The 26,989-nt window shown below is 47.5% G+C and overlaps 1 protein-coding gene across 4 annotated transcripts in view; it reads left to right on the top strand.

Annotated features, from left to right (window-relative positions):
- The window catches only part of GPAM (glycerol-3-phosphate acyltransferase, mitochondrial), a 96,663-nt gene that overhangs the window by 16,392 nt on the left and 53,282 nt on the right, over positions 1–26,989 (top strand). For all 4 annotated transcript variants that reach the window (XM_033940080.1, XM_033940081.1, XM_033940078.1 and 1 more), the window contains exons 5-9: positions 2,794–2,907; positions 18,726–18,875; positions 20,049–20,148; positions 23,088–23,224; positions 25,585–25,684. In XM_033940080.1, coding sequence (XP_033795971.1) covers positions 2,794–2,907; positions 18,726–18,875; positions 20,049–20,148; positions 23,088–23,224; positions 25,585–25,684 — 601 coding nt within the window. The remainder of the gene's footprint in view (positions 1–2,793; positions 2,908–18,725; positions 18,876–20,048; positions 20,149–23,087; positions 23,225–25,584; positions 25,685–26,989) is intronic.

Below are 26,989 nucleotides of genomic sequence, written 5' to 3'. Positions count from 1 at the left end.
AGACTGAGAGCTGTTGACGAAGAGGTACGTGTGTGTCTTTCTTCCATTCCAGCCAGAATATCAGCTTTGTGTTCAGCCAAACAGGCCCAGGTTTCGCACTGAATAAAGTATTTTATAATTTTTATAATTTTTATTTCATAATAAAGTAATTATAAAATACTTTCTTTGTGTTTATTTGATTCCTATTCAAGAGAATTACTTTATATATAGTCAATATAGGCAGAGAGTTAAATTTTTTAACATTTTCTAATGGTGGTGTGCCTCGTGATTTTTTTCATGAAACAAGTGTGCCTTTGCCCAAAAAAGGTTGAAAAACACTGGCTTAGAGAGCCAGTGGAGTCTGTTCTGAAAAGAAAAAAAATCTACCTGAGGCAGTGCCGGTTTGTAGAGAGCCCTCTATTCAGTGTACCTATATTTTTATTTTTAACCGGCACCTTTCTTTTAGCTAGGTCGCGTATTGCGCAATGAGCACTTTTAAATGGAAAAAGTGCTCATTGCGCTCCAGACGCGAGGTAGCTTCGGCCAGCCTGTGCTTGCGATGTGCAGACCACTGCGAAGGGGAATCCTCATTCGCTTCGGGTGCCGGTGAGCAGGGTTCCCCTTTGCGAATACCTCGCATGCTGACAGCGGGGAAACCTGGGCTTCCCCCGCCACTCACACAGGGATTTCCTCAGCCGCTGATGGTCAGGGAAATAAGGTTTTCCTTACTGTCAAAGCTACTGGGGACTCCCTTACAGCTGCTGCCGGTTTGCTTGCTTTAGCGGCTGGGGCGGTTCAGGCTTCCCAGCTGCTAAAGGCCTCGGGGGTGTTTTTCTCTCCGGACTTTGCTCTGATTTTGGCGGGAAGCGCCTTCATTTTGTCTGCAGCCTCAGGTGACCTTCCCCCTATATTGGAGAGCCAGAAGCAGGTTTCTGTTGGGTCCTTTGCTTTGGCAGCGAGTCCCATTGGGCTGCCAGGGGGATTTTCCCCTGATTTTATTTTAGTCTTGTGCAAGGCTTATGTTCAGGTGGCCGGGGGTCCTGCTTCCACCCCGGGGTCTCCCTTCAGTTTCGTCTCCTCCGGTTTCATCTAAGCGGCTGAGGATCTCTTGAAGATTTTATTTTGTATGGGGGAGTAGTTTTTGCTTGATGAGGACCCTAGACCCCTTGGGGGACCTCCAGGATCCTCTTTGGGGGACGGATGCCACTGGCGGAGCTGGTGAGGATGTCTGTGGTGCGCATCTTTCAGTGGGCCGAGCTCCAGGAGCTTATTCTTCAAGTTTTCTCAGGAAAGAGCGAAGGAGCCCCCGCTTGGGGCGGACCCCCCTGCTTCGGTGGATCTGCTCTGCCTCCCGCTCTTTTCCTATGTATCAGGATATTCGGGATATTGTGCTTGCGCAGTGGAAGGAGCCGGAATCGCATTTTCATTTTGCGCGCTCCATGGCTCCCCTTTATCCAATCCCAGAGGGGGATAGGGATACCTTAAAGTCGCCAGTGGTGGACTTGTTAGTTTTGGCCATCGCAAAGTGATATACGGTACCAGTTGAGGGTGGCTTGGCTTTGAGCAGTGGTCTCAAACTTAACCCCTTTGCAGGGCCACCTTTTGGATTTTGTAGGTACTTGGAGTGCCTCAGAAAAAATAGTTAAATGTCTTATTAAAAAATGACAATTTTGCATGAGGTAAAACGTTTTATAGTTTATAAATCTTTCCTTTTGTCTAAGTCTTAATAATAATGCAGTGGTACCTCGGAATCTGAACGCCCCAGAACTCGAACGATTTGGAATACGATCTTTTTTTTTTTTTTTTTTTCTTCATTTTTGCCTCGGAGTCCGAACGCTGCTTTGGAATCCGAACTGCAAGCAGTGCTCAGCCCAAAGTTTCCCCTCTGAGGCAGCTTCCTGTTTCTGCCTGGGAGGGAAGCTTTGGGCTAAACACCACTTGCTGCTGGGGGTCCCGCTCTTGCTGTTTCTGCCAGGTAGGCCCGATCTTGCAGAGTTTGTGGGACCAAGGAACGGATTAATCCAGTTTCTATTCTTTTCAATGGGAAAAATTGTCTTGGAACTCGAACAGGGTTCTGGAACGGATTAAGTTCGGATTCCAAAGTACCACTGTATTGTAATTTTATAGCTAACGAGGCATATGATCAAGAAACTGTTTTATTTTACTTTTGTGATTATGTTAAACATACCGAGGGCCTCAAAATAGCATGTGGCCCCCGAGGCGCGTGTTTGAGACCACTGGTTTTGACTATTTGATTCATGCAACACTTATGAAATTGGCAACAGGAGCAGTACAACGGTACAGGAGCTCCAACACAACATATAACTCCTCTCTTTCCCTTTCCTATCCCTCATCTCACCCAGAATATCCTTAATCACAGTTCCCCACCCACCCCGCCTCCCAACAGTGCTCTATCTGAGTCCCATTCTTCAACCTATAATCTGTCAACTTTTCCGTTCAGCTAATAAAGTCCAAAGTTCTCTTCAAGATTACAGCGCCGTTGCCGCCTCTCGTTTCCAGCTTCCAGCAATAGTGCTTCGTCCTGCCATCAGCCCACATTTGATAGGTCTTTTATAGCCTTTGCCACTGTGTTGCCATGCAGATTAAGTAACCTTTATAAAGGAAAAGAGATCAATGCAGAAAAATATAGGCAGAGAGAAGAAAAAAAAATTACAATTTTAAACAGGAATCTGAAATTGTATCTTCCCCCCCCAAGAAAAACAAAACACAACCCAAACAAAACTCCCAAAACAAACAACTAAAAGGGAGGAATGTTGTGAGCAAGGTGATTGTGGTTTTTTTTTTCTCTTGCAGGCATAGAGGGTGGCTGGCACGCCGTCTCTGCTACGTGTTGTTTGTGCAAGAGAGGGATGTACACAAAGCTATGTTTGCCAGCAATGTCACGGAAAATGTGCTGCACCTCGGCAGGTAAGGGGAGGGAAGCCTTTGCTTTGGCGTCTGCTGATAACAAAAGTTGCCCTTCCTGCAGAAAACCTGCAGAACAGCAGTTCTGAGGTTTGCGCCACCTCAGGTTTCCTCCCAGAGGGCTGATTGTAATTTTGCCAACGCGCAAAAATCCCCAGCAAGGAGAGAATTGTGTTACATGGGCTATGAAAACCATCAGACTGCTGAAAAATGTCCTCTTTCGTTATGCATAGAAATATGTGCGGTGTCGCGTCCATGTTTTAGGGGACATGTTCCTGGGAATGCGCTTGGGGCGAGATTGGAAAGTGAGGTTAAAAAAAAAAAAAGAAGCCAAAAAGGCGAAGGGAACACCCCTATGAAAAGTGGGGGCCAGATAAAATTAAAGGTGGTAGTTGTTGTTGGGTTTACTGAAAAACAGTAATGGAAAAAGTATAAAGTGACCAAATAAATGTAGAAACTAGCAAAAAATATATAGGAACACTTGTAATATATAATGTGTGTGTTTATAAACAAGGGAAAAAAGACCTCAAAATACCCCTAGAATGTGATCAATAAGTCACAACTTTTTCGGGGTGGGCATCATCACTGGTCAAAAACCCTTGATTATTTTATATTATTTTAAATATTTTAAATACAATTTTTTATGTATGCTTTTATCTTTTTATTTTAAGCCATAAGTCAAAAAATGACAATATTTTCTTTCTTCTTTTGAATGAGTATGTATGAAACTAGCATCTTATGTATCAAGTATTCACATGATATTCATCATACTTTAAATGTGAAATACTAAAAAAGCACTTATCTTAACAACCCGACGGAGGCCCAGCCCGTTTCGCACTGATGGAGCTTCTTCAAGGGTAATGATAAAGCTTAAGATAGTGCTAGTATGGTGTTCAATGTTGCTCAAAACTCTTAAACAAAAGAAGAGAAGAAAGAAAAAACACATTATATTTATATTATATTTGACAAATCATTGGATTTTTTGTAAAACAATATTAAATGTTTAAAGAATGACTGCAAAAAGCACCTAAAGTCTTTCATGGTACTAAAACAGATTTTAGAATGTTGAAATATTTATTCATTTGGACACATTTGTAACAGAATTAAAATAATATTTTGCCAAAAAAGCACTCAATATATTTAACCAAATTTGAACACTGATGGCTTTCCAAGGAACCAATATTAAATTTACCATCGTGAACTCATAACTAAAATGGTACTCGTGTTCAGATTGAACGCTAAAGTTTTTACAACCAAACATATCAAAGATATGTGGATCAAAAGACTAACTTTGGTGACTATGTTTGATGCTTTAAAAAATACTTGGCAAAGTGAATACAATCCCTTTCATAAATTTATTGTTGATTTTGTCGACATGAAACTAACGGCTAAAATAGCACTAATGTTCAAAGACAACGCTAAAGTTTTTACCAGCCAACAGTGTCTAAATAACGTCCGAAAATCTGGTGTGATTCAGACCAACTACTGTTACACTTTTGACCAGTAATGTATAAATGATTTAAACCAGAAATCTCTAGTTAACATTTTGCCTTAAAGGCATTTGAAAGTAAAATAATACTTGCCATTCTTTAGCACTCTCCAGACCAGTAGAGGTTAACTTTACGATTGGGTATATATCTAATCATGACCAGCAGGTGGAGACTGAAAAACAAAACTTTGGGACAGTATATCCTAGCCCCTCCTCTCTATTTCCCTCAGTCTTCTTTCAGTCTCCAGCAGGTGTTGAGTGATCTGTACCCATCTCCCTTGGTAGGGCTGTTGGAATTTGTTTAGAGGTTTATTGTCCCTGTTTTTAGCCGGACGGAGCTTGGACGGACTCTGTTTGGGGGTTCGTCCGACCTCGGGGGTGTCAAACCCGGCGGGTCACGAGCGGGGTCCCTCCCCCCACTTCCTCCACCTCCCCATATTTTTTTAGAGGAGCCTCAGCAGTAAGCCTTGCCCCCTAAATCAAGCAAGGCATATTGCTTCGAGAGCCTGTGGAGTCTGTTCTGAAAAAAAAAAAAAAAAAAAAAAAATCCTGAGGTAGTGCTGGTCTGGAGGGTTGTATCCCTTTAAGAAAACTGTATTTTACTGTATTTTTTCAACTAACCGGCACTTTTTTACAGCTAGGTCGCGTATGGAGCAATGAGCACTTCTAAAGGGAAAAAGTGCTCATTGTGCTCCAGACGCGAGGCACTTGCGGCCGGCCTGTGCAAGCGGTGTTCAGGCCGGTGCGGTGGAGGAGCTCCGTCGGCAGCGGCTGCAGGCGCCCAGAGCTCCCCGCCGATGGTGCCTCGCGAGTCGGCAGGGAACGGTGGAGAAGCCCGGTCTTCTCCGTCCGCCCACGGAGGGATTCCCCGAGCCGCCGACGGTCGGGTTTTAGAGGATTCCCTCTCAGCTGATATTTTGACAGCTGATGCCGGCTTGCCTGTTTTAGCGGCTGAGACTATTCAGGTCTCTCAGCCGCTGCAGGCTGTGGAGGGAGCTGTTTTGGCGGGAAAGACGCCATCTTCTCTGTCTGGCCCCTCCATTTTGTCTTCCACCTCAGGTGACCTTCCCCCTGTTTTGTCTAAGCAGGGGCAGGTTTCTGCTGGGTCCCCTGCTGTGGCAGGGAGTCCCTTGGGACCCTCGGGGGGTTTTTCCCCTGATTTTTTCTTTTCATTATGCAAAGCCTATTTTCAGGCGGCTGGGGGTCCCGGTTGCGCCCAGGGGGTCTCGGGGGGTGGGGTTTCCTCCGCGCTCCCTGCGGCTTTGCCTCTCTCGTCTGACGTGACGTCCCCTCCGCCGCCTCTCTTGTCCAAGCGTCCGCGGGTGTCGTGGGACGAGGATTTGTGGTCGGAGGAACGTGTCGGTCTGGAGGAGGACCTGGACCCTTCTGAGGAATTCCAGGACCCTCTGGAGGGGACGGAAGCTGGCGGCGGGTTGTCGGGTTTCCCGTTCTCCAGTGACGAGGCGTCCGTGGTGCGCCTTTTTCAGAGAGATGAGCTGCCTGACCTTATTCAACAGGTTTCTTCGGCTTTGCGTTTTGAGGACGCGCCGCCGGAGACTCCGCGTGTGGGGGACCCTCTGTTACGAGGGATCCGTTCCGTTTCCCGCTCTTTTCCTATGCATCAGGATATTCGGGATATTATTCTTGAGCAGTGGAAAACGCCGGAGACGCCGTTTCGGCTGGCGCGCAGCATGGCTCGCCTGTATCCCATTCCTGAAGGGGATCGGGCTACGTTAGCTTCGCCAGTCGTGGATGCGGTGGTCTCGGCTATTTCCAAGCGGCATACCGTGCCTGTTGAGGGCGGTTCTGCCTTGCGGGACTCTGAGGAGCGCAAATTGGAGACCATCCTTAAGCAAAATTTTCAAGTCTCTGCCTTTGGGGTCCAGGCGGCTATTTGTGGGGGACTGGTCGCTCGCGCCGTGTTTCGGTGGGCGGAGCGGGTCTTGGATCGAGAGTCTGACGACTGGTCTCTGGTGGATCAGGAGGTAGCGAAGATTGAGATGGCTGCCTCATTCCTCTCGGATGCTCTGTATGACTTGGTGCGGATCTCGGCTAAGTCCATGGCTTTTGGTGTGGCCGCAAGGCGTGTGTTGTGGCTGCGCGCTTGGGCGGCGGATGCTGCGTCCAAAGCTAAGCTTACTAAATTTCCCTTTCGGGGGTCGTTTTTATTTGGAGAGGACTTGGATAAGTTGATTCAGACTCTGTCGGACTCGAAAGTTCCCCGTTTGCCGGAGGACCGTGCCCGCCCGGCGTCTCGGGGTGGTGCGGCCCGGGGGCGTTTGCGGGAATTTCGCAAGTATCGCCCTGGGCGTGGGGCTGCTTCTTTCCAGTCTCCGGGGTTTTCCCGGGGTCGGTTCTTCCAGCGCATGCAGCCCTTTCGGGGGGCCCGTCGGGGGGCAGGGAACCCCTCCGCCGGTTCCCCCACTTCCCGTCCTGCACAATGACGCCTTGCCGGCGCCCCCCTTGGTTCCGGTGGGGGCCCGGCTGCGCGACTTTTTTCCCAAATGGGCCGAGATCACGTCCGATCAGTGGGTCCTGGAGGTGGTGCGGGACGGTTATGCCCTGGAGTTCGCCCGCTCTCTGCCGGATTTTTTCCTCGCTTCTCCGTGTCAGACTCCGGGGAAGACGCAGGCTTTTCGCCAGACCCTTCAGCGCTTGCTAGATCTCAGGGCAGTAGTTCCAGTGCCCCCCCCGGAGTGGGGCACGGGCAGGTACTCCATTTACTTTGTGGTGCCCAAGAAGGAGGGGACTTTTCGGCCCATCCTCGATTTGAAAGGGGTCAACAGAGCTCTCAAGGTTCCCTCTTTCCGTATGGAAACGCTGCGGTCGGTCATTCTGGCGGTTCAGCCGGGGGAGTTGCTCACTTCTCTCGATCTGACGGAGGCCTACTTGCATGTTCCTATTCGGACCTCTCATCAGCGTTTCCTGCGCTTTGCGATCTTGGGTCGGCACTATCAGTTCTGTGCGCTTCCCTTTGGGCTGGCCACGGCTCCCCGGACGTTCACCAAGGTGATGGTGGTCGTCGCAGCAGCCTTGCGGTCGGAGGGCATTCTGGTACACCCCTACCTGGACGACTGGTTAATTCGGGCCAAGTCGTTGCAGGAAAGCTCCCGGGTTACGGCTCGGGTGGTGGAGTTTCTCCGGTCGCTGGGCTGGGTGGTCAACCTTTCCAAGAGTCGGTTGGTTCCGGCTCAGCGTCTGGAGTACCTCGGGGTGCTGTTCGACACCTCCTTGGGGAAGGTCTTCCTCCCAGAGGCCCGGGTGAGCAAATTGCAGTCTCAGATTCGCCTGCTTTTGGCGTCCCGGTGTCCTCGGGCGCGAGATTTCCTCCAGGTCCTGGGGTCGATGGCGGCGTCCCTGGACGTGGTGAGGTGGGCGCGGGCCCACATGCGTCCTCTCCAGTATGCTCTGCTCCGGAGGTGGTCTCCCCAGAGGCACGGGATGGATGTTCCGGTTCCCCTGCGAGGCTTGGCGCGCTGCAGTCTGCGTTGGTGGCTCCGGACCCCTCACCTAGTTCAGGGGGTGGGTCTGGATCTTCCGCAGTGGACGGTGCTCCTTACGGATGCGAGTCTCCTGGGTTGGGGGGCCCAGTGTCTGGGTCACTCTGCTCAGGGAACCTGGTCCACGGAGGAGGCCTCCTGGTCGATCAACGTGTTGGAGACCAGGGCGGTCCGGCTGGCGCTGTTGGCTTTCCACTCCCTTTTGTTGGGCAAGTCGGTCAGAGTCCTGTCGGACAATGCCACGGCGGTGGCTTATGTCAATCGTCAGGGGGGCACCAAGAGCACTCTGGTGGCGCAGGAGGCGGCTCGGCTCATGGTTTGGGCGGAGTCGCATCTTCTGGACCTCTCGGCCTCTCACATTGCCGGGGTAGAAAACGTTCAGGCGGACTTCCTCAGTCGTCACTTCTTGGATCCGGGAGAGTGGTGTCTCGGCGCCGAGGCGTTTCAGTTGCTAGTGCGTGCTTGGGGGCAGCCCCTGATGGATCTGATGGCTACAAGTGGCAACGCCAAAGTACCCCGCTTCTTCAGTCGTCGCAGGGACGGTCTGGCCGAGGGTCTGGATGCTCTGGTCCAACCGTGGCCAACGGAGGGGCTGTTGTATGTGTTCCCTCCTTGGCCATTAGTGGGCAGAGTACTGCTTCGCATTGTTCGCCATCCGGGGCTGGTGGTCTTGGTGGCTCCGGATTGGCCTCGTCGTCCGTGGTATGCGGATCTGGTGAGGCATCTGGTGGCGGATCCTCTTCCTCTGCCTCTCGAGTGCGATCTTCTGACGCAGGGTCCCATTCCCATGTTCGACCCGTCTCCCTTTTGTCTTACGGCTTGGCTCTTGAAAGGGGCCGCCTGAGTAAGAAGGGATATTCCGACAAGGTGATCTCTACACTTTTGGGGTCCCGGAGGCTTTCTACCTCTCGGGCTTATGTACGGGTTTGGCGTCTTTTTGAGGAATGGTGCCGAGCGCGGGGAGTGGTCTCCTTTCGCGCTTCTCTGCCTAACATTCTAGAGTTTTTGCAGGATGGCCTGGATAGGGGCCTGGCCTGGTCTTCTCTTCGGGTTCATCTGGCGGCCCTGTCGGCTTTTCGGGGGCTGGTGTCAGGTCAGCGTTTGTCAGCCATTCCTGATGTGATTCGTTTTCTTAGGGCGGCCAAGTTGATCAGGCCTCCCATAAGGCCCTCGATTCCCTCTTGGGATCTCAATCTGGTTCTCTCTGTTCTAGTGCGCCCTCCTTTCGAGCCGTTGGATGGCTGTTCGTTGAAGGACCTTACGCTGAAGTCGGTCTTTTTGGTGGCCATTACTTCCGCTAGACGGGTGTCTGAGCTACAGGCTTTCTCTTGTAGGGCTCCCTTCCTGGAGTTTTCGAAGGAGCGGGTTGTTTTGCGGCCTGTTCCTTCCTTTCTGCCGAAGGTAGTTTCTCCTTTTCATGTCAATCAATCGGTGGTCCTCCCGGTCTTGGGTAGTCGGGAGGGTTCTTCTGAGCAACGACAGCTGCGCAAGTTGGATGTCGGTCGGGTCCTCCATGCTTATGTGCAGCGGACCCGGGATTTTCGGAGCTCCGATCATCTCTTTGTGCTTCTGGCGGGTCCTCGTCGGGGGGCTGGCGCTTCTAAGGCTACTATTGCGCGTTGGATCAAGGAGATGATTGCTTCCGCTTATCTTCTGAGTCAGAAGCCGGTTCCGGAGTTTCTCAAGGCTCATTCCACTAGGGGTCAGGCGGCTTCTTGGGCTGAGTCGTCGCTCGTGCCTCCGGTGGATATTTGTAAGGCTGCGGTTTGGTCCTCCTTGCATTCATTTGTTCGGCATTATCGGGTAGATGTTCAGGCGCGTCGGGACGCGGTGTTCGGTGAGCGTGTTCTGGTATCGGCCCTTCGGGGGTCCCGCCCGTGAGAGGGACTGCTTTGGTACGTCCCAATCGTAAAGTTAACCTCTACTGGTCTGGAGAGTGCTAAAGAAGGAGAAATTAGGTTCTTACCTGCTAATTTACTTTCTTTTAGCTTCTCCAGACCAGTAGAGGTCCCCACCCTGTCTGTTGTTGTTGTTGTTGGGGCTGTTGCGCGGGCAGTTTTTGGTTTTTGCTGCGGGTTCTAGTATTTTTCTAGGGCCGGGGAGAATTGAAGAACAGCGGCTGTGGCTCGGCTGGCTTAGCTGGCGAGCTGTGGGGACCTTCTTCCTTCGGGAATTTCTCCTCTGCATTTTCCAACAGCATTTTTTGGGTATGTTATTTGTTACTCCTTTCGGAGTATTGTTTTTTCTCTCTGTTGTTTTCCAGTTCTTGGTTCTGCTTGGCTATTCGGCAGACTGAGGGAAATAGAGAGGAGGGGCTAGGATATACTGTCCCAAAGTTTTGTTTTTCAGTCTCCACCTGCTGGTCATGATTAGATATATACCCAATCGTAAAGTTAACCTCTACTGGTCTGGAGAAGCTAAAAGAAAGTAAATTAGCAGGTAAGAACCTAATTTCTCCTTACTGAAAGCTGCTGCTGACTTTGTCGACACAAACTGTGACTAAAATGGCGCTTCTATTTGAATAGAACGCTGAGATTTTTCTAGCCAATCATATCTAAGATGACGTCAATGTGGATCACGTACTGAAAAATTACCAGCGTCAATTTAGACTGCTGTTGTTCGTGTGTTTGCTACGTTGATGTAATGAAGCAAACCTGTGTGTCAAAAATTCAAGAAAATATAATGCAAAATTCACCAGCGTCAGTGTATTTGTTTCTAACTTAATTTAGGGCTTCTTTTAATTGATTATTATTGATCAAAAATGTAAACCTTTGTGTCAAAATGGCGACCGTGTTTAGTTTGAACGCTGAGGTTTTTCTGGCCAATCATATCTTAGATGACGTAAATATGGATGACGTGCTTCAAGAACTGCTAGCGTCGATTTAAACTACTGTTGTCCAAGTGTTTGCTCCATTGATATAATAAAGCAAAACCTATATGTCCAGAGTTTCAAAAAAGAATTTAAAGCTTATTTTCATTAGTTGTTATTGATGTGATGAAATGAAAACTTTTGTGTCAAATTATAAATGTGTCCAACAATAGAATATTAATGAACTTGTGTATTGCAGTTAATAATGAACAATTGAAATCAATGATATGCGTGTTCACAAAAAATATATCTGTGATCAAAAAATAAACTCATCAAAAAAAGATGTGCCAGTCTATTTGATTATTGAGTCCATCGGGTTCCAATGAGTGTAATTTCGAAATCCACTGTTGCTCCCGTCTCATGAGTAGTTTGTTGCGGTCACCTCCTCTGGATGGCTTCATAACTTGATCAATCACCCAACATTTTAATTGATGGAATTTATGTTGGAACTCATTGCAATGGGTTACCAATGGAGCTTCTGTTTTCATACGCTTTAAATTTGAACGATGTTCATTTAATCTGATCTTTAAACTTCTGATGGTCTTACCTACGTAAATCTTGCCACATGGACATACCAAAAGATAGACAATATGTGTGCTATTACAATTACTAAAAAGCACAGTTACTTACCGTAACAGGTGTTATCCAGGGACAGCAGGCATATATTCTCACATGTGGGTGACGTCATCTACGGAGCCCCAGTGCGGACAGCTTTTCAAGCAAACTTGATTGAAGTTTCAAGTTTGCTATGCTGCACCACGCATGTGCATGCCTTCTTGCCCACTAGAGGGCGCATCCCTACCTCGTGGTCCTCAGTTCCATAGCCAGCAAAGAAGCCATCCCCGGGGAGGAGGGCGGGTTGTGAGAATATATGCCTGCTGTCCCTGGATAACACCTGTTACGGTAAGTAACTGTGCTTTATCCCAGGACAAGCAGGCATGATATTCTCACATGTGGGTAACCTCCAAGCCAACCAAAAAAGGGCAGGTGGGAGGATGGCAATTTAGGAAAACAGATTACACAAAACTGACTGGCCAAACCGGCCGTCACTCCTGGATAACGTATCCAGGCAGTAGTGGGAGGTGAAAGTATGAACCGAAGACCAAGTGGCAGCCTTGCAGATATCCTCCACCGGAGTAGACCGGAGGAACGCCACAGAAGCTGCCATCGCTCGGACCTTATGTCCCGTGACCCGACCATGAAGCGCGAGACCAGCCTGAGCGTAGCAAAAAGAAATACAAGCAGCCAACCAGTTGGACAAGGTGCGCTTGGAAACAGGACGTCCCAACCGATTAGGATCAAAGGACAAAAATAATTGAGGAACCTTCCGATGAGACTTGGTGCGTTGAAGATAAAAGGCCAACGCTCTCTTACAGTCAAGCGTGTGAAGCGCCGCCTCCCCAGGATGAGAGTGGGGCTTCGGAAAAAACACCGGAAGAACAATGGACTGATTGAGGTGGAAATCAGACACAACCATGCGTCCCGATTTTAGATGGTGGGAGGCTTCCTACTCTCTGGCAGCCAATCGGGATGCATGTTTAAAAAAAAAACAACAAAAAACAACTCGGGCGAGGAAAGATGCCTATATTGTAGGCATCTGTTGCATGTCTATGGAAACGCTTAGGGGCACTTATGGACACCCGTGGCATGGGCATGGTTTTTTCCCGGAAGTGGACTTGAGCCTCGGTAAGCATCCCTACAGTCTCCATAAGCGCAAGGCAGACGCCTTAAATGTAGGCCTATAAAATTCTGGCCTACATTTTAGGCGTCTCGGGAAAACTAGCCGTAATTCTCCAAATGCATGATTGACATGCGATTGGCATCCTATAGAGCAGGGATGTCGAACTCGATCACATAAGGGGCTGAAATCTAAAACACAGGCTAAGTTGTAGGCCAAATTTTTTTTTTTTTTTTTTTTCAAGATGGCGTCAGGTTAGGTTGCTGTTATAGTTCCTCCCGCCATTTTCTTTGTTTATATTTTTTGTTTCTTTTGTTTTCTTTTCTTATTTAATTTGGTTTTACATTACATTACATTACATTACATTTTTATTATCTACATTATTATTTACATTCCTGTAATTTTTTTCATTTTTTGTTGATCTTATTGTTTTGAATTTGGAGCCTACTATCTTTTTTTTGACGGTTTGGCCCGCTTGCAACGGTGTTAATGGCCTTCTCCGGTGGTCGAGGTCGGAGGTCGGCAGCGACTGAGGTTTAGCGGCAAGTCATCTCCGCAGCAGCAGTGGCAGCCGATGGACTTCAGTTACTTGAACCTGCAGTACCTGTTGCCCAAACCCGAACACAACGGCGAGCTGAGGCTGAACAACCCCGACAAGATTCTGTAGCACATGGCCGACGAACTCTCCGGCCATTGTAGTAGCGCCGCCATCGTCTTCCGCCGCCACTGCCTATCTGCAGATCACAGCCAAGATCGCTCTGAAGCCCCCCGGGATTCACCTGCTGAGATGTAGCGGCGGGGGCTTAGGAAACGCAGGCTTCAGCGGACTGCCGAGACAAGAGATGGCGGGCGGCCGGAAGCAACGATCAAGCCAAACTCCTGATGCAAGAGCAACGCAGATGCCGCACTGCGATCGACGGCCTGCAATTAGAGGAGCTGGAAGGAGACCCACTGTCTGGATGTGCCTGACAGATAGTACTGGAGTGGAGAACTCGCCCCTAATGTCCAGCCTCGGTGCCTCTTGGTCATTGCGGTCCTCTTCACCGACTCCGCTTGTCTCCTGCGCACCTGGTTCCAGCCTGTTTGGCGCCAGCCCAGCCCGGAGTTTGTGGACTTCTACCCCGCAATGGGGAACACAGCTACAGCAAGGCAGGGGGTTCCCTGTCAGCCCCAGCTCCTGCGGCACCAACGCACACCGAGATCGGCACCGGGCGGCTTCTCCACAGAAGAGGAACTTTGGCAATTCACCACAGGCCTCATCTAGAACAGTCTCCTTGAAGCAGCCGTTCAGGATGGCGGCTGGAGCACGGGCAATGTGACAAGGGGAGGATTGCATGAAGGAGACCATCGCAGAGGAGGAGACGTGGACATCTTGGGTCTATAAACCAAGCCTCTTCCCTAAAGAAGTCCTTTCTTTGGGAACCTCCAAATCTTACTTGCTCCACTTCATCACCGAAGCTGAAACAATGGATTGAAAATAATGTTTTATTTTTCCAGTTTATGAATTATTTTTAATCTTATTCATTGTTTTGCCACTTGTTTTTGTTTTGTTCTATTTCTATTATTTAAAATTCACCAGAATTCTTTTGTCCTACGATTCCTCCTGTACTTAGTTCAAAACAGTCTTGTTAGAATGTTTACTTGATTATTTTTCCTCTATATCTACTTCTCACTTCTCTATTACCCTCCAGGTACTTTAGTTAGATTGTGAGCCTTCGGGACAGTAAGGGAAATTTCTAAGTACCTTTCTTTCTTATAATTTTAATGTATATTTTCTGTAAACCGCTTAGAACTTAACGGATGTAGCGGTATATAAGAAATAAATCACATTACATTACATTACATTAAGATACTTAGTAGAAGTATAGATCCTTGCTCACCCTGAGACACCATTCCAGCGATTCACCTGGTTATCTTCACCTCATAGATGTTACCATACTTAACCTTTTCCTATCGTGTGTCCCGGATGACGGGACATTTCAAAAATGTTGTTCCCATCGTATGTCCCATACTAATAAAGAGCCAGGAACACAAAATATTTGAATTTACAGACTTAAGTTTACAACTAGTGTTTAAGCCCGTTACGTTAACGGGTGCTAGTAAAGCCTCCTTCCCTCACATGTCCCCTATTTTCGGTTCATAGACAAAACCGCCGAAGACAAAGGCGCGTGCCGACAACTGAGCGCAAGACGGAAGCGTGTGCCGAAGAAAAAGAGTGTTTTTAGGGGCTTCGACGGGGGGTTTTGTTGGGGAACCCCCCCACACTTTACTTAATACAGATTGTGGCGGCGTTGTGGGGGGTTGTAACCCCCCTCATTATACTGGAAACTTAACTGTTTCCCTGTTTTTTAGGGAAAAAGTGAAGTTTTCAGTAAAATGTGGGAGGTTACAATCCCCCAAACCCCCCACAATGCGGTGCGATCTGTATAAAGTAAAGTGGGGGGATCCCCCCCATCGGAGCCCTTTAAAACAGTCATTTTCTTCGGCGCGCAGCTCCGCGTTGCGCTCAGTTGTCTGTGCGTGCCTTTGTCCCGGCGCGCTTTTGACCTGACACCCTATTTTCAGCCCCAGCTTCAGCTCAAAACCGATTTTTATCCCCCCAACCCCTTCCCCCATCTTTTCCCTTTTAGCCCCAGCTCCCTTTTCTCACCAGCAGCATTTACCTCCCCACTTCACTTCCCTGTGAAGTAGCAGCAGAAGCAAACCCTCCCTCTCCATTTTCCTGTGCAGCAGCATTTCCTTCCCCCAACCCACTTCCCTGTGCAGCAGCACCTCTTCTGTGCTCCCCCTGCCCCTCTTCCCTGCTCCCCCTTTCCAGCAGCACCTCTTCCCTGCTCCCCCGGTCCAGCAGCACCTCTTCCGTACTCCCCCTGCCCCTCTTCCCTGCTCTCCCGGTCCAGCAGCACCTCTTCCGTACTCCCCCTGCCCCTCTTCCCTGCTACCCTGGCCCAGCAGCACCTCTTCCCTGCTCCCCTGTCCAGCAGCACCTCTTCCCTGCTCCCCTGGCCCAGCAGCACCTCTTCCCTGCTCCCCTGTCCAGCAGCACCTCTTCCCTGCTACCCTGGCCCAGCAGCACCTCTTCCCTGCTACCCTGGCCCAGCAGCACCTCTTCCCTGCTACCCTGGCCCAGCAGCACCTCTTCCCTGCTACCCTGGCCCAGCAGCACCTCTTCCGTACTCCCCCTGCCCCTCTTCCCTGCTACCCTGGCCCAGCAGCACCTCTTCCCTGCTACCCTGGCCCAGCAGCACCTCTTCCCTGCTACCCTGGCCCAGCAGCACCTCTTCCCTGCTACCCTGGCCCAGCAGCACCTCTTCCCTGCTACCCTGGCCCAGCAGCACCTCTTCCCTGCTACCCTGGCCCAGCAGCACCTCTTCCGTACTCCCCCTGCCCCTCTTCCCTGCTACCCTGGCCCAGCAGCACCTCTTCCCTGCTCCCCTGGCCCAGCAGCACCTCTTCCCTGCTCCACTGTCCAGCAGCACCTCTTCCGTACTCCCCCTGCCCCTCTTCCCTGCTACCCTGGCCCAGCAGCACCTCTTCCCTGCTCCCCTGGCCCTCTTCCCTGCTCCTCCGGTCCAGCAGCACCTCTTCCCTGCTCCCCTGGCCCTCTTCCCTGCTCCTCCGGTCCAGCAGCACCTCTTCCCTGCTCCCCTGTCCAGCAGCACCTCTTCCGTACTCCCTCTGCCCCTCTTCCCTGCTCCCCCTGTCCAGCAGCACCTCTTTCCTGCTCCCCTGGTCACTCTTCCCTGCTTCCCCGGTCTAGCAGCTTCTCTTCCCTGCTCCCCCCCTCACTGCCTTCCATACTTTGTCCCTCCTGCACCTTCTGAAGCCAACCTGCCTGCCAGCCATCCCCCTGTGCAGTAGAACCCTCTTCCCCCGCCACTATTTCCACCGTGTAGCCGACCCCACTGACCCACCGCGAGACGACCGTCAAACCTACTTGCTCCAGCAGCGGCTGCATCACACTAAAGACATTGCTTCACGGCCTTCCCATGATGATGTCATCAGAGATGCGGCAGAGGAAATCAGAGCATGGGAAGGCCGCGAAGCAGCATCTTTAGTGTGATGCGGCCGCTGCTGGAGCCGGGAGGTTTGTGTGTCTCGCAGTGGGAGGGTCAATGGGGGTTTGTGTGCGCCGAGAAAGGGGGGGAAGGGGGTGACGACGGCGGCGAACTTACAGTGAGGGAGGGAACTTTGTCAGTCTGGCCGGAGCCGGCAAGTCCGCTGCGAGAGAGAGAGAGAGAAAGATGCGTGGTAAACGCACATGCGCACTCTGCCGACCACGGAACTACAGATCAGGGAACACGGCGGTAAGAGTGCACATGTGCGCTTAGCATTTTATTATAGTAGATAGCCGTAAATGATAATACAAAACTTTGCTAAAATAATTACGATTGGAACCAGCGTAACGTAAAATTTATTACGATAGGAAAGGGTTAATCCCAACTTTATTCAAATAATCATTCTAGGCATAGGCAGCAAAATGCTTTTTTGTTTTGGGGGAGGGGGTCCCGAAAGCTCCGATCCAGACCCCGCCCAATCTCCACCCCAGAACCTGCCCCCATAATAGTACTAATTGTAATACCATTTTTCCCCATTCATTTTTCATATATACACACAATATCTTATTAACAACACATAATGATTAATCGCAAAAATTGAACACTTCTGGAGCAGGTCGATGGCGAGAGGCTGGCTTTGTGTTGGCTGCCCGAAGATTTTAAATTTCAGCGGTGGGGAAGTGGTAGGTAGTGGGAGTGTAGCGTCAGGTGCACAGTCGCCGTGGGCCGCATAAAACGGCCAGGCGGGCTGGATTCGGCCTTTGGGCGTTGTGTTTGACACATGTGCTATAGAGAATCAAGCCCCAGGTGTCCAAAGACACTTCGACCCCGATTCTATAAAAGACACCTAACTTCCAGGCACCCTTGAGCACAATTGAATTATCATGTCGGTGCCATTTATAGAATCCCACCTAGCGATGGTCTCAGGTGCCGGTGGGTGTTGAAACCTTAGGCACACTCCCTTTTATGGCAGGGTTTTCTTGACCAAAATTAGTATGCCTAAGTCAAACCACTCCCCAAATCCTCCTCTAACATGCCTTCTTTCTGGTATGTGCTTTTGGGGTACTTTTTCGATTATCAGCGCCAGTTAAATCTAATTGAATAAGTAAGGCCCTCTTTTAGTAAGCCATGGTAGAGGTTTCTATGCGGCCTGGGTCACTTAATGCTCCGCCTCCTCTCCAACGCTCATAGGAATTCTCTGTGCCACGGTAGAAACCTCTACCGTGGCTTATTAAAGGGGGGATGTGTGGTAAGTTAGGTTCCTAACTTTAGTTGTCTTTTATAGAATCAGGGCCTTTGTGTCAAAAGGAAAGTAGACTTTCCCTTTTTCTTTTTTTTTTTGTTTAAACTTTTAATAAAAAGTATTAAAACATGTATAATAATATTGTTTAAGAATGTCAAGTGAGTTATGTGAATTAATTGTAATAATATTGTACACTTGTTGAAAGAAATAAAAAGGAATAAAGATTTAAAAAAAAAAAAAAAAAAAAAAGTCCACAGGTAGAAAGCACCTTTTAGACCGAGTGGATTCGGGGGTTCCGTCTCACCTAGCAAGTTCCAAGTTTTCTTTTTTGCCTTCTAGCTGAGTCCTCATATTTATTGAAGTGTTCTCTTTCTCTCGATAGATAGCAGCAATTAATGCAGAACAAAATCTTAAAATACATCACATTTTTAGATGTTTTTAACTAGCCATCTGTGTGTTGGATGTTGTGACTTTTTTTTTAATCGCATAATTATTGTCTTAGAAGAAATAAGGGTTCTAGAATTTACAGGTAAAGAGCAGCCATTTTGTTTTTGTTAAATTTCACGCAAGAGCTATTGGTCAATGTGATATTCAGAGTTGGACATCCCTGTTTGCCAACAGCAATCAAAAAATGGCCTCCCATTCTCTTTTCCTTTAGCCTTTCCTGTGTCTCCATCATTAAATCCACCTTATTAATCTTGACTGAGGTGGCTGGCAGAGGCAAGTTGCCTTGAGGGGCAGCACAAAGTAACTGCAGTCTTAACAAAACAGTAATTTATGACAGCCACAGAAAGAATTCTCAGCAGGATGCCCACCGATATGAGTTTTTTTATAGACTTGATGTAGGGTGATCGTGATTGTAGAGTTTTAATGATCAAAATCGATCGTCTGGCTGGAATGCCTTGGCTTCCTAGCACAGATTTCTACAACCAGCTTGGTGTTTTACTGTGGATCTGACGCACATGCCTTGCATTTCCATATCAGAGTGCAGAAGGCCATTGTAGAAGTCGCATCAGAAAAGAGCATGTTGGGTCCTCCTGGTGAACCAGATCAGAAGGCTGTCAGCAGAGTGAAAAGGAAAGCGAGATGGATCCTTCAGGAGATGGTGGCCAACATCTCTCCCTCTCTGATCAGGTAACAGAAAGACACAATCAAAATCACTCGACCTGCAATTTTAGGTCTTGAGTTGATCTTAGCTGCTTCTGTCTTTTGTGGAGAGCAAATGTTACGAGCGGGCTAAGAACCAAAGAAGTCGGTGCTCAAATCCCACTGATGCTTCTGATTGTAAGAGCAAAATTGCTTGAGAAGGGAAACAAAAAGGAGAGAGAGGCTTAGAAAACTTTTTTTTTTTGAGAGAGAGAAAGAGAATGAACTTTTTCTAAATAGGGCAGTTTTCAAAAATCACATCCAAGTTTCTCTGGCTTTTTACCCCGATACCAAAATCTTGAAAAACCACAAATACGGTTTTTCATGGGGGAGACTGAAGAGGGCAGCAGGAGAACAGCCGGAGCGCCACGAGTGCAAGAAATCTCATGTCAAAGCAGCTCCTGATTGGATAAGGCCCAACTTAGTGCAGGAAGAGGCGGTTGGAGCATACCGCGAGAGATTTCTTGCACTTGCGGTGCTCCGGCTGCTCTCTCCTGGCCTCTCCCGCTGCCCTCTTCTTGTTGGCGGTTCGCGGTCGGAAAATACCACGAATGACCGTGAACCGCCGACCGTGAACGACCGGGGGAACACTGTAAACTCATGTAAACCATTCTGCACTCCCCTGGTAGAACAGTATAGAAAACTGAATAAATAAATAGTGTGACAACTTTCAGCCTCTGATAACCAGAGCTGGTATTATGACATCACAATGCCTCATTCCACCAATAAGAGCCAACCTCATCAGTGATGTCACAATGACTTGATTGTCCTATACTTGGATCACTTGCTACATTTTGATTTGTAGAGTGGCACAGTGGTTAAAGCTACAGCCTCAGCACCCTGAAGTTGTAGGTTCAAATCCACGCTTCTCCTTGTGACCCCAGGCAAGTCACTTAATCTCCCCATTGCCCCAGGTGCATTAGATAGACTGTGAGCTGACCAGAACAGACAGGGAAAAATGCTTAAGTACCTGAATAAATTCATGTAAACCGTTCTGAGCTCCCTTGGGTGAATAGCATAGAAAATTGAATAAATAAATAAAATATTGATTTCAATCAGTATCATTCTGTTTGTGATGTTTGGGCTGATTCCTCTCATCTGGTGCAAAGGAATTTCATTACAAGTAATAAGGTAGTAAATACCATCTTTCTTTTTAAATAGGCTGACTGGTTGGATTTTGCTGAAACTGTTCAACAGCTTCTTTTGGAACATTCAGATCCACAAAGGACAGCTCGAGATGGTTAAAAAGGCAGCCACAGAGGCAAGATTATGTGCAAGATTATGTTTCATGGTATATGCCTGTAGCATCTGTTTAGTCTCGGGGTACCCTAGAAGCCGACCAGATTTTGGTTTCGTTTTGGATTCAGCGCCGAAAGTGTCCTGAAATCTGGGTTTGGGTTTCAGCCAAAAATGCCTGTGCTGGCCCTCCCCGAGCGCTACTTTCGGAAAGCTTTGCTAATATAGTGACCTCTTCAGGGCGGTAGAATCCCGACTTGCTCCCACCTCCATTGGCTGCATTGTGAAAATGGTCGCTGCAACTTCCTGCGGCAGCCTTGTGACCACCATTTTGGGATGGGAACTGGCATGGGCAGGAGCCATTCCCCAGTTCCTGCTCATGCCATTTCCAGTCTCAGAATAGTGGCTGCAGCCTCCTGTAGCACGGTTCCAATTCTCCAAAATGGCAGCTACGATCTGCAGCCGTCCGGGGGGTCCGGACGGCTTTTCAAAATCTGACACTTTTTCTGGGATTTGAAAAGCCTCCTCTCAATCGCGGATTGCCTCCTGCCTGTCCAAAGCAGGAAGAGGAGTCGGGGCTATGGTGGGACTGGGATGGAGATGGGCGGGGCTAGGGTGTCCAGATCTTACAATCGTAAAATGTGGCAACCCTGCTGCTGTGGGAAGTCATACCTACCATTTTTACAATGCAGCCAGCCATGGACAGGAGCAACTTGAGATGCTCCTGCCCCAAAGAGGCCACTAGACCACCAGAGCTTTTTAGAAGGTAGGCCTGGGGAGGGTTTATGGGTGGGAGGTTAGGGGGTGGGATGGTGGTGGGCAGCCCAAGGGAGGCGGGTTTTCTGTCAGGTGTGTGAGGAGGCGGACTTGTGGGAGGCAAGACCACGGTTTCTGCTTCGATTCTAGTCGAAGCCGAGCAGCAAATTTCAGCTGCAGATTCGGTTTGTCAACCTCCAGGCTCATATCTGGGCAGAAACCAATAGGAGGGTCATTTGTGACTTTGGGATATTAATTGAGTTGTAAATGGTTTTGGTCAGTTTTTATTTTTGTAAGGACAATACATTTCATTATACTCTGACCAGGGTGAGATGACACGTGGAGGCAATCAAATAGGCCCTAGCCTAGGTTGTACGGATATCAAAATAAGACCATCAAAACAGCCCAATATAAGGGCAGCTTGGACAAGAGTGATTGAGATCCAGAGGTACAGTCTAGACTGGGAACTGCTTGGTGATGCTCCATCAGACGTTTATCTCCCATCTGGTCCTGGCCATTGTAAGCAAATGTCTTGAAGACAGCGTTCTGCATCGTTTTCTGTATACCTGATATCTATGTTCATGTAAATAAATGAATAATTTTAGGCTTGGCACTGAAGTTGCCTAGAGCAGGGGTAGGCAATTCCGGTCCTCGAGATCTCCACCATGAATATGTATGAGATGGATTTGCATGCACTGCCTCCTTGAGATGCAAATCTATCTCATGCATATTTATTGTGGATATCCTGAAAACCTGACCTGGCTCCGGCTCTGGCTCTTGAGGACCGGAATTGCCTACCCTGGCCTAGATAGAAATTCTTTCACCAGGGTGATGATGCTACTTTCAGTGAAGATGCTTTTTAATGAAGCTGTTTTTGCCATCAGTTGGGATTTTTCACCCCATTGCTGACTTTCCTCTCTCCTTCCCTTGGAGCAGCTCTTGGGACCGTAGACACTTCGATGAGGTCTAGCAAGGAGCGAGAGTACCATCAGGGAAAGAGAGCTAGTTAGTAAAACTCACTAATGTCCTTTTCCCAGGTTAGAGGTGAAAAAATTCCTAATTTCCTCCTTTAAGTTCAAGTTCAATTTATTTAATAAACTGCAAATATAAACCGAGGGGGGGGGGTCCAGTCTTAGTACTGTGTGTCTATAGTTCTGTTGGGAAAGTGTTTCCCCAGGTTTAGAAACATAGAAACATTAGTATTTATAGACCATTGTTCGATACAGTGATACCTTGGTTTACAAGCATAATTCGTTCCAGAAGCATGCTCGTAATCCAAAGTACTCATATATCAAAGCAACTTTCCCCATAGGCCATAATGGCAACGCTGACAATTCGTTCCACAACTCAAAAAGTGCCGAGGAAGTGGCGAGGGGTGGCCCAGGGGTGTGTACCTGTCGGGTGCCGGGTGCTGCAGCGCCGTCTCAAGGAAACGCCTTCACCGTCTGCCAGCCGCTGGAGAACCCCTGAGTCCACGCAGCGCCGCTTCGGGGGGGGGGGGGATGCCTCTTCCGTCCGCCGGCCAGCCTTCCGCCCCATGTTGGAGAGCCTCTGAGCCCACGCAGCCGAGCGCCACCCCAACCGGCACGTTGCATATGATCATGCACAATGTCGATGATTGACAGGTGGGACTGCACTCGGCTGCGTGGACTCAGAGGCTCCGCAACATGCGGAAGGCACCCGGCGTGGAAGGCTGGCCGGCGGACGGAAGAGGCATCCCCCCCCCGAAGCGGTGCTGCCTGCAGCTGTAAGTGCTCGTTTATTGGGGCGGTGCTCGGTTTGCGTGACAAAAGTTTGCCGAGTGTTTTGCTTGTCTTGCAAAACACTCGTAAACCGCGTTACTCGCCAAACTGAGGTTCCGCTGTATTTCATCATAGCGGTTTACGTAGTACTAAACAAAAGGAAAGGAACTCATTATCAATAGGAAAAAAAAAAAATTAGAGTAAATTTTTTTTTTTTTAAATTATAAAAACTTAAAAATATGTTTATAAAAACAGCAACTGGTCATTTAGGTGGACATCCCTAAGTAATTAGGCTTTTTCAGTAGTTAGCTTGATGCGTCAGGGGTAAGTTTTTAACAGTTCCAAATGTTTGTCCTAAGTCTGAACTAGAATGTGTCTTGTATGATCTCCCAATGCTTATTAGATTGTGTCAGGAATGCGCCTAATTTTTTTTTTTTCCCTTCCCGGCTGCTTTTGTTTCCAACAGATGAACTTTCCCCTTGTCTTCCTGCCAGTTCACAAGTCTCACATTGACTACCTGCTGCTTACTTTCATCCTCTTTTGCCATAACATCAAAGCACCTCATATCGCTTCAGGAAATAACCTCAACCTCCCGATTGTCAGGTGACTATCCCAGCATTCCTTTCATCTCTCACAGTAAAGACGCTGTCCATGAACACGCAGCAGGATAGATGATTTAGGGAAAGGGAATGGGGACTTGTATACCGCCTTTTTAAGGCTTTGGCATTCAAAGCGGACATGTTTGTTTGTTTAGCATTTATTGACTGCATTTTGCTTTTAACATCAATGCGGTTTACATAAACACAAAGTAGAGAAAGGAACGCAATTTCATTTGAAAGAAAAGATCAAAAGCTCAAAAAAAGTTTAATAGTGGCTGCAAAGCAAAATCCTAAAAAATTATTTGTTAAGGAAATGCTAAATTAAATGGAAAGAGTTTTCAGAAGACCTCTAAATTTTAGAATAAAATAATTGAGAATAAATTTCAAGTGGAAGGGAGTAGAGAATGACACGGGGACAAATTTTTCCCCATCCCTGCTGGAACTTATTTTCCCATCCCGTCCCTACAAGTTCTTTTCCTGTCCCTGCCCCATTCCTGCAAGCTCCGTCCTCATCTGCACAAGCCTCAAACACTTTAAAATCCTAAGTAGCAACATTCTAGAGCTCAGATTGTGATGTCATAATGCCTCATTCCACCAATGCCTAAGCTCCATCCTCATCTGCACAAACCTCAAACGCTTTAAAATCCTAAGTAGCAACATTCTAGAGCTCAGATTGTGATGTCATAATGCCTCATTCCACCAATGCCTAAGCTCCGTCCTCATCTGCGCAAGCCTCAAACACTTTGAAATCATGTGTTTGAGGCTTGTGCAGATGAGGATGGAGCTTGCAGGAATGGGATGGGTTAAGCAACAAAACTCTCGAGGACAGGGAAAAATTTGTCCCCATGTCATTCTCTTATGACGTCACTTCCTGGACCCTCGATCAATCCCTAACTTTCGATGCCCATACTGACACTTTAGTAAAGAAATGTTACTACACTCTTGGAAATTATGCTCCCTGAAGTCATATTTTTTTTTCCGTCTTTTAGATTACTGGTCCAATCTTTTGTATTGAGTACTTTGGATTACTGTAATATCTATTTAGGATCTTGCAAAAAAGCCACCAAGAGATTGAGAATTATCCAAATCACAGCTTTACGTCAGCTTTTTGGTTTGAAAAAAATCTGAACATATTACTCCATATTACAACATATCCTAACTTCATATTTGGGATGTTGATTCTTATCTTTATCTCTGCTTTATTTTTATCTTTACCATTTTAATTGTTATGTAATCTTTATGATCATTCTCATCAGATCATATTGGCTGATTGGAATTTATTTATCTTATATATATTTTTTATTTTTATTTTGTATTTTTTTTTTTTTAATTTCTATCTTTACTATTTAATCCTAATTTAATATACTTACTGAATTCTTGTTAGAATATTCATATTCTCGTCTCTATCTCTATTTCTATCTTTTACATTATATTTGTTTACTATTCATTAATTATTCCTCAGGTACTTTAGCTAGATTGTGAGCCTTCGGAACAGTTAAGGAATTTCCAAGTACCTATCTTCAATAATTTTATTTTATTGTATCTTCAATGTATTCTGTATTGTAAACCGCTTGGAAACTTCACGGTTATTAGCGGTATATAAGAATTAAATTAAAATTAAAATATTACAGAAAATTACACTGATTGCCAGTCGAGGCCCGAATTATCTTAAAATTTGCATGTCTATGCTATAAGACGTTAGTGGGCTTAGCACCTATTTATTTTTTTAAATCATTTTGTCTTCTCAGTAAACTGTCGACACTCGCGCGTAAAGTCCTTGTTTTTGTTTCCAATGTTGAAAGGGTGCACCTCTAAAAGATTTCTGGATAAATCCTTGTTTTTATCAGGCTGGTGTTTGGAGTAAAACCATGAATGGCCCGCGCTGCCCCCTACGCTCATAGGAACTCAATGAGCATTGGGAGCAGGGTGGCCCTTTCAGCGCGGCTCCCTGCGCTAGAAACTACTATCGCAGTTTCATAAAAGGAGGCCTCAATTTCCTATCAAACATTTAGAAAATCTTTGAAGACTAACCTATTTGATAAATTTGTCTAATGAAATCTTACTCATGTATTGAATGTGTTCATGTATATAGTCACTGCGTTTGGCAGTTTCTCTTGATGTAAACCGCTCTGAACTGCAAGGTATAGTGGGTTATCAATTTTTATTATTATTTTTTATCTGATTGGATGCCTTTGACCACCCGTGTCCTCTCTTATCTATCTTCCCAGCTCCAGGCTGATCCTGGGCCCAAACTGAAATCAGGAGTCAAACTTCACACTGAATAATTGATTTTCCTTTTAAAAAATAAATCATATTGTTTTCCCATATAGTAAAAAGGTGTAAATGCTTTGTTTTGATCTGTAGTACGTTAATCCACATGCTAGGAGGATTCTTTATTCGGCGTAAACTGGATGAATCCCCAGATGGAAGAAAAGACATCCTCTACAGATCATTGTTACATGGGGTACGTTATTTTCTATTTTGATGTGTTTAAAATTATTTTCAACATACTGTATTTAGTTCTCCTAACTCATTGTATGCTTGCACCATTGAAGATGTCCTGACAGTCATCAATTTTGTCATCCCAGCTTTGAAATGTAACCCTCGGGACTCTGAATAAATCATTAAACCTTCTCGTACCTTGGTTTGCTTCTGTGGAGCTGGGCAGTGACCACTATCTTTTGTCTTTTTGAGAATTTTTGTGCAGACCAGGGCCCAGATGCACTAAAGCCAGCGATAGTAACTAAACCTGTTTTGACAGCTTTATTCACGATCGCATTTGCCGACCAGATGCCCAAAACGGCTCACCGTGTGTTTTTTCCCTTCGATCGCCCATTTTCCGATCCAGCAATGCAAGTTAAACTGTTTAGGGCTCCTTTTACGAAGCCGCGGTAGCGGTTTAACGCGTGTGATAGTGCGCGCTAAACCGCCGGATACGCTAGTCGCTACCGCCTCCTCTTGAGCAGGCGGTAGTTTTTCGGCTAGCGCGGGGGTTAGCGCGTGATTAAAAGTCGCGCGCGTTAAAGCCGTTACCGCGGCTTCGTAAAAGGAGCCCTTAATATTAAAATCCCATGTAAACTAGCCAAGTGATTGATGCAATAACATCGCTTGGCTATGCACAAAAAAAGCAAGGGTTTTAGCTATCCAAAAGAACCGACAGGTAAATTGTGTTATCGATTGGAGCAAATCAGAGGTTCTTTCTTTAAACGTGCATTGTGCAAAAGGACTATTTGATTCATTCCCATTCCTCTGGAAAGAAGAGGGTATAAAATATTTAGGTATCATGATTCAAAAAACTGGAAGACACAATGACAGTAAATGAAAAATCTTTATTGCTGAAAGTCAAAGAAATGTGTGAGCATTGGAACCCATTACCGTATTTTCACGCATACGCGTATAGCGCGCGGGTCCAAACCATTTGTGTAAAATTTTTTATATAGCACGCACACGCGTATACCGCGCATGCTGCTATAACCTCCTCCCGCCACTCCCGCTTACTCCCTCTTCTGGCCTGCGAACCGGCATCCTCCCCTCCGCTCGCGTCACCCCCCTCTCCCCCGCGATCCTACATCCCCCCCCAGCACCGCAAAGACATCGGTCGCTTACCCGATTGGGCACCGGCACCAGCACCAATGCACAGGACGTGCCAGTGCCTGAAGATCCTCCCTCGTTGGGCTGGGCGGTGCGAGGGAGATCCTCCCTCTTCCCTGTGCCGGGCTGGACTGGGCTTTGAGCATTTGCGCATGCTCAAAGCCTTCTGGTCTCGCTC

The sequence above is a fragment of the Geotrypetes seraphini genome, chromosome 4 (genome assembly GCF_902459505.1).
Source record: "Geotrypetes seraphini chromosome 4, aGeoSer1.1, whole genome shotgun sequence".
Taxonomy (NCBI): domain Eukaryota; kingdom Metazoa; phylum Chordata; class Amphibia; order Gymnophiona; family Dermophiidae; genus Geotrypetes; species Geotrypetes seraphini.
Note: the sequence above shows the minus strand (reverse complement) of the source record. Positions and strands in the feature narration are given on the sequence as shown.